The sequence below is a fragment of the Lactuca virosa genome, chromosome 4 (genome assembly GCF_052849685.1).
Source record: "Lactuca virosa cultivar CGN04683 chromosome 4, Lactuca_virosa_CGN04683_v6, whole genome shotgun sequence".
In the NCBI taxonomy this organism is placed as follows: Eukaryota; Viridiplantae; Streptophyta; class Magnoliopsida; order Asterales; family Asteraceae; genus Lactuca; species Lactuca virosa.
The window spans coordinates 504,283,753-504,291,993 of NC_136429.1; the positions used below are offsets into that span (position 1 = coordinate 504,283,753).

The following is an 8,241-nucleotide window of genomic DNA, read 5'->3' on the forward strand; positions in this document are numbered from 1 at the left end:
GATGATGATGTTTGATATGGGCCTCCGTGTGTTGAAGGAAGAGACAATGTTTGGGAATTTTGCTGCCCTAATTTTACACAAATTGTTTTTTAATTAATTTTTTGCTATCACAATGTCCAGGTCCCGATAGTAATTCCATCAACTATTGTTTGTAGAAGACATATTCTATAACGAATTCTAGGTTGGTGATTATAAGGTATGTTATTCCCCAAAATCTATTTCTATTTTTTTTTATCTCTTAGAGAATGAAGACGATGATGTAAGTGAAGATGAAAAACAGTGATAGGGACGCATACCATGTGTTTAATAAGAATCCCCAACCAAAGTCCATTTCAAATGGACAAGTGCAGCTAATCGATGATTTGAAAGTCTTTTATGTATCTGTTAAAATTGTTATGCTTTCCCAACTATGCCCTTCAAGTATATTATATTACTATTTTTCCTAACTATTTCAGTTACATTTTACTCTAACTGTTTGACAAGAGTTTAATTATTTTCATTTTTTTCATTATATGATTAGAAAAAGAGGACTAGTGTGAAGGGTATGACATCTGGAGGATTTTCCCATGAAACTACCATGTTCAGTGGTGGAGTTAAAGTTCTGCCCACCAGGTATTCGATGAAATGATTATGTCAGTTTTCTCATTTCCTTTTATCATTGTTAAATCTGTCATTTATGATTTGATCTAAAAGAGTTCTCTGGATCCATAGTACAAAAAATATTCTTCTTGTCTTTATATATTTTCGTGTGCATAGAACTCATCCAAGTTGTTGTTAGTATAGTGCAATCCGTTAGATAATATATACTTCCACAACTTTCTACTCTTTGATTAGGTAAACTGAAAACAGTTTAGAATTTTATTAAGTTTACCCTTTTAGCCTTGATGTTCTAGCTAGAAAGTAACAAGATTGATGTCATGTGGCCTACCCCAAGTGAGCATTCCATGTGTCTTGTATTTTGTGTTTCTCATTAGTTCCAACTTTTATGAATTTGTAGCTTGCAAATCATTCTACTAATCATTGAATGTTGAAAGAAAATACACCCAGCCGTGAACTTTTAGAGCCAATATTTCAATAATGTAATACAAAATTCATTTCATGAATTAAAAAACCAATCTTTTCTTTTTATGTTTTATGTCATTTTTTCAGGAAGAAATGTTGATGGTAAAGAGATAGTGGTTCATTTTGGCAGGTATGGTCTTACTGAATGAACGTTACTCACTTTTGCTGTTATTTATTTATTTATTTTTATCAGATTATAAATTAACAAAGTTGCTTAGTTTCCTTTATTTGTAAATCTGTCATCACATAGTCGATTTTTAAAGAACATTTCTTTTCGTTTCTGGTATTGTTCAAGGAGAGTAGTTACTGATATTGATTTTTCTATGGCTAATCTGTTCAAAAAGTTGGGATCTGCTAATAATATTTGTTTGAAATTTTCGGTCAAATCAATAATTTTTTATCTAATTGGTCTAATCTCTTTGCCATTTTAGGTAAAGTATGATGCCACAGTTGACTTTTATCTAATTGGTCAAACACAAAAAATTTTGGGGTGAATTTTTTGCATCTGATGCAGGTCAACGATCTCTATACACACTGATTTCAGAAGACAGAAAGCATGGCAGAATTGGAGTATCTACAGGTTAGTTTTTATTTTGAAAGTTTTCATGTTAAATGACCTATTTGCCCATATCCATTGTTATGAATGAATTGATAGTATCTATCTACTTGGGAATCATGCTTTGAATTTTGGAAGGTTTATCCATGTTTGACATTACAAATAGGTTGATGTTAGGTCAACATTTTCTTCTATATATATGTGTTCGAATTTACATATTTGCCCATTATCAAGACATTACAAATAAGTTGATATTAGTACATCTTTTATTTTGTGAAAAGCCACATGTTTGCACATTATTAACATTAGAAATGAGTCAATGGTGTATTGATTTTGCTTCAAGATTTCCTTTTTGGTAATTTATAATTTTTTTTTCAAACCAATAATATGTTACCATTGTTTGCTATGATCATCAGCCCTCCATTGTCATAGTTCTGGGCTTGATTTCTTTGGTAAGTGTCTTATTGATTAGGTCACTCATAACCAAAGATAATTCATTATGATAATAAGGATGAGGGCAAATACGTCTTTTGGTAACTACCTGAAATGTTAATCATATCCAATAAATCATATAAATCATAGCATCGTACTTTCATTTTAATGATCTAATATGATGAAATATGAAAGTAGAGTGCTATAATCAACAAATCAGTGAAAGTACGTTGCTATACTCGCATAGATTTCTAAAACTACAATGTTATAGTATTATGAAATATGAAAGAAAAGATGAATTGTTTTAATTTTAATGTTGATTAAAATAACTCCAACCGGGGTAATTGTTACAAAAATGGTCCATGTTGCAGGAATATATTACAAAAATGGTCCTTGTGGCAGGTAACTGTTACAAAAATGGTCCTTATTACAGGAAAACATGACAAAAATTGTCCTTTAAGAAGCTGTTAAAATTGTCCTTATAGCAAGGATATATTACAAAAATGGTCCTTTTGACACGTAACTGTTACAATGGTAAGTACTTTCAACTAGGATAACCATTTGATCTATGGTTCTTTTTATGTGTGGTGATTATTAGTGATATTATTACATATTTTTATGTGATTATTAGTGATATTCTTATATATTTTTATGTGATTTATTATGATTATATTACACGCAATTGTTCAAGATGGATAAACAAGAGGAGCAACTATACAAATTTCATCTTCATGTCAACTTTCGTGTTTCTTTCCAACAAGTATTAAGTTTGATAGTTTAATATTTAGAGTAATTACTAGCACAATGTTTAGACTTATTATAGCTTTTTGGAATATATTTTTGTATTAAATATTGAGAATATTACAGTAAGACAAGTTAAGTATTAATTTAAGTAATTTTTTTGTGTTTTGCATTTACTATCTTATTTATTTTTTATTATTTTATATTCCATTTAAATTTATGAAAAAAACATTGGATCTAATTTTGAAGTATAAATGTTTTGTTGTAAAAAAAAGTGCCGCTAAAACATACAAATTGTTTTTATTTTAGCAATCATACAGTGGCATAAGAAAAGTGTCACAAAAACCAATAGTGCTATAGTGGCACAAAAAAAAGTGTCAATAAAACCTAAAAGGGCTGCAGCGACACAACAAAAAAGTGCCACTAAAATCCTTTAGTGGGAGCGTTTGTAGTGACATTTTTTTTGTGTCGCTGATTGCCAATGAGGTTTTTAGTGGCATTTTTTTGGTTTTCAATGGCACTTTTTTGTGCCACTAAACATCGTTTTATTTGTAGTGTTTTTTAATATTTATTAAATTATATACCTACTAAAAAATAATAAAAATATATATTAAAATTCATAGTTTTTAATTCCCTACAAAAATAAATAAATAATATATATATATATATATATATATATATATATATATATATATATATATATATATTAAAAAAAGGTAAAAGATTCTTCCCATACGCCCTGAGTTTTGGCGAGGAAAAAAAAATAAAATAAATGCTGACGTGGCAAGCAAAAAATAAGAGATTTTCCCGCAGATACTCTCCGGTCTTAATAATTTATCCCATTTTATAATTTGATAACTTTTTAGTAGTGTTAGTCTCCTCCTTTTTGCAAACATTAAGCTCATTTTAAGTGTAAGGCCATTTTTTTTTTTCATAATGCCTGGTCATGTTAGTGTCGGATTAATGCTTTTCATTAAACCATATCCATCACACACACACAACACCAACAACAAAAACAAACAAACAAACAAAAAAAAAACAAAAAAAAAAAAAAAAAAAACCAACAACATCGTTTGCATTTATTGGAGAACATTTTCTTGGTTTAGCTCTAGGGTTCTTTCGGAAGTCAAGAATGTAAACATGAGAAGGAAAAATAGAAAACGTATCTTAAATCAAAACAACATTAATCATTGAAACAACAAAGAATCTTAATAATTCCTCTATCAAATGACTTCAGAGATAATATTGCTTTTGATACTTGATACATCATCAAAACATAAAAATAAAAAATAAAAACCCAACTTTTTAATTATACGTTCCTTCAAATACTGATCAACTTTATTAGTTATTTCCCTTTCATTCACTATTCGAATTTAGAAGTACCTTCAAATCATCCTCAAATACAAACATCAAACCCCAAACTTGAAAGAACCAAACATCTCATATGTCCCCATTTATCCTCTCTTACCTTCTAATCTAATCCTCCCATCTCAAGTTGCCAAAAACATTATCATCTTCTCTTAATCAGTTACTGAAAACTAGTCTTTGAATCTAATTTACTAGGAAGGGTTAATTAATTTCTATTCTGGTGTATCATTAAATTTTCTCTATCCATTTGTTCAATCCCTTTCAAGATGGTGTTGAAGAAAATCAGAAGAAAAGTGGAAAGAATCATCACAAAACCCTTCAAAAAACCTCCAAGAAAACCCTCTATAAAACCCCAATCACCAATCTCTTCTCCTCCACCAGAACCACCACCCGCCATCATGAACCGCCGCCCCTCCCACCCTTTCATGTTTCCAGAAACCAACTCCACCGTCCTCCCTCACCCCTCCACCTTCTTCTCCACCAACCTTCTCTCTTCCCCTCTCCCCACAAACTCTTTCTTCCAAAACTTCGTCCTCAAAAATGGCGATCAACCTGAATACATCCATCCATATTTAATCAAATCATCTCCTTCCTCGCTTTCTATGTGTTACCCACCTTTATTCTCCACCACCGCCTTCACATATCAAATCTTCAACGCCGATCTCACCATCTCCGCCGTGGATAACCCTGACCCAAATCAAACCCACGTCATATCTTCATTCAACGATCTAAGTGTGACGTTAGATCTTCCACAAAGTTTAAGATTTTATCTAGTTAGGGGTAGCCCGTTTTTAACATGTCAAGTCTTACAAAAAACCGAACTTTCCATTTCAACCATTCATGCAATTCTTGATTTTACTCCTAATTCTTCAAGAACCAAGTACAAAATCAATCTCAACAACGGTCAAACATGGCTATTGTATTCATCTTCACCGATTGATCTAACCCACGAGATATCAAAGATTTCATCTTCATTGTTTTCCGGTGTTATTCGTATCGCAATACTCCCGAATTCAGCAAACCCTAATCTTGAAACGGTTCTTGATCGTTTCAGTTCTTGCTATCCGGTATCGGGTGATGCTGCGTTTACGACACCATTTTGTGTTGAATATAAATGGGAATCGAAAGGTTGGGGGGATTTGTTAATGTTAGCAAACCCTCTTCATCTTCGTCTTCTTGATGTGTCTTCAGTTAAAGTTCTTGACGACGTTAAATACAATAGCATCGATGGCGAACTTGTGGGTGTCATCGGAGATTCGTGGGTGCTAAAAACCGATCCAGTTTCAGTAACTTGGCATTCGATAAAAGGAATCAAAGAAGAAAACTACCCGGAAATCATTGATGCTCTTGTAAAAGACGTCGATGGGTTAGATTCATCTTCAATATCGACAACATCATCGTATTTTTATGGGAAGCTTGTCGCAAGAGCTGCTAGATTAGCTTTAATAGCTGAAGAAGTTACTTATATTGAAGTAATTTCAAGAATTCAGAAGTATTTAAAGGATACAATCGAGCCATGGTTAGATGGAACATTCAGTGGAAACGGATTTTTATATGACAAATCATGGGGTGGAATTATAACAAAACAAGGGTCTCAAGATTCAAGTGCTGATTTCGGATTTGGAATATACAACGATCATCATTACCATATTGGTTACTTTCTTTACGGGATCGCTGTTCTTGCTAAAATAGATCCAATATGGGGAAGAAAATATAGACCTCAAGCTTACACGTTAATGGCGGATTTCATGACGTTAGGTAGAGGTGGAAACTCGAAGTATACAAGGTTAAGATGTTTCGATTTATGGAAGCTACATTCATGGGCAGGTGGTTTGACTGAGTTTGCAGATGGAAGGAATCAAGAAAGCACAAGTGAAGCAGTTAATGCGTATTACTCAGCGGCATTAATGGGATTAGCTTATGGAGACACACATCTTGTTTCGATTGGCTCTTTGCTTACAGCTATGGAGATTCATGCATCTCAAACATGGTGGCATGTGAAAGAAGATGATAGTTATTACAGTGAAGAATTCACGAGGGATAATCGAGTGGTGGGGGTTTTGTGGGCGAATAAGAGAGATAGTGGGTTGTGGTTTGCTCCGCCGGAATGGAGGGAGTGTAGGGTGGGGATTCAGGTGCTGCCATTGTTGCCGGTGACGGAGGTTTTGTTTTCCGATGTGGGGTTTGTGAGGCGGCTTGTGGAGTGGGGTTTGCCGGCGTTAGGGAGGGAAGGTGTTGGTGAAGGGTGGAAAGGGTTTGTGTATGCGTTACAAGGGATTTATGAGAAGGAAATTGCTATTGAAAAGATAAGGGACTTAAATGGATTTGATGATGGGAATTCTTTAAGTAATTTGTTATGGTGGATTTACAGTAGAAGTGAAGGTGAAGAAGAAGGTTATGAAGGCGGAGGGAGGCATTGTTGGTTTGGTCATTATTGTCATTAAGTGTTTGATAACAGAGTTTTAAAACGTATACTTGTAAATAGACAAATAAATTACGTATACTTCTCAATTTTATCCAAAGTTTATTTACATCACATGTATATTTGTAGCCTTTTTCGATTAAATGAATCGAGTTATTGTTGTCTTTTAAGTTGTTCATAGTAACATTTATTGGTTTTCATCAAGTATCTTAATTTATTTTTGTTGGAGCTTGAAATTTGTTTTAATCTTATGATTATCAAATTATGTAAATTGTAAAATTAAAGTGTTTTCATCAAGTATCTTAATTTATTTTTGTTGTAACGGCGCAACTTGTTGCCCGTTTGCCTTCTCATTCGTTGTATGATGATAACTAAAATGTTTTAATTCCTAAAAAAAAAAAAATTAACAAGCATTTCTCATTTGTTGAAAAAATGTCTTTATAAACGTTCGTTGATGTTCTACCAAATATTTGAACACAAAAGAACTCTTATATTCCATGCACTGTGAAAGACCTTTAAGGGACGGTTTTTCTTTGATGAAGAATTGAAGATGGTGAGTGTTTACCATTATTTATAAGCAGTCAATTAATACTAAATGATAATCACATCTTCCAACTTATATTCCCCATCGAGCGATCCGAATTGTATTAAATTGACATTTTTAACAGTGATATCAGTATGACTAGGCACATACGCTACAAAAACGTAATGGCGACATTGTTGCTTTAGGCCAACCGATATACCTTTAACGAGGGGCTCGTGGTTGAGCTGGACCACGATCATGGCCGTGCACACTATCCCGGACGGTCATTGGAACTTGTCCTTACAATGCATAAAATGAAAACCATGTTTCTAGACATTTCCGAAGAGTAATAGCAATTTGTTAATTATCCCAACTTCTGAGTAGTAGCTCCAAATTCTTATCATTGAACCATGTGACCAAAGTCTATTTCTCATGATCAGATTTTGCTCACCTTGTTCAAGCTTCCTTCTTTCTCTTAACTCCTTTAATACTATCAAAATGTGATCATCACATCATGTATTAAAAGTCTATGACTAGGAACTTATAAAACAATGGAGTCAGATAATGGATGTACCTGAAGTAAAGTCACATGACTTGACTTTACAATCTCTAAGATCTTTCAGGTACTTTGGGCAGCTTTGTTTCTAATGTCCCTTCAATTGGTAGTAAAAACAAATGGACTCTTTGAGGTTAACACATGGAATGATCCCAGAACTAGCCATGTAACGACCCAAAAATCAAGGGTAAAAATTTCATTTTTAAATGTAGCTAAAGCATTGATATCATTTATTTCAAACATTTCAAATCATCATTAAGTAAAATATTTATCAGAGTTTATCCCAAATCATTCATTGCGGAAATCATAGGTGTGTGCACTGCGATCAATCTGAGCCCTTCTTTTCAAATCGATGATACCTGAAACCATAAACAAAACTGTAAGCACGAAGCTTAGTGAGTTCCCCAGAGCATACCCCACACAATCCACATAACCACATAATCCATATCAGCTATAACAGCTACATAAACCGTAACAATCGCATAAGCATGCATATACACATATAAAGATGCCATGGAAACCCTCCAAGGTCGTATTCACATACTCACGTAAATCATATCAACTACACCAGCCATGCATAT

At 33.3% G+C, this 8,241-nt stretch overlaps 1 protein-coding gene across 1 annotated transcript; it reads left to right on the forward strand.

Moving 5' to 3' along the window:
* Positions 1 to 4,219: 4,219 nt before the first annotated feature.
* LOC145109368 (glycosyl hydrolase family 81 protein) lies at positions 4,220 to 6,662 on the forward strand. Its single transcript, XM_079046508.1, has one exon. It carries the CDS (start codon positions 4,426 to 4,428, stop codon positions 6,601 to 6,603), a length of 2,178 nt encoding a protein of 725 aa, XP_078902634.1. The 5' UTR covers positions 4,220 to 4,425; the 3' UTR covers positions 6,604 to 6,662.
* The last annotated feature ends 1,579 nt before the right edge of the window (positions 6,663 to 8,241 follow it).

Excerpts from the sequence above, each read along its gene's own strand:
- LOC145109368 (XM_079046508.1), top strand. The coding sequence starts at position 4,426 with ATGGTGTTGAAGAAAATCAGAAGAAAAGTGGAAAGAATCATCACAAAA.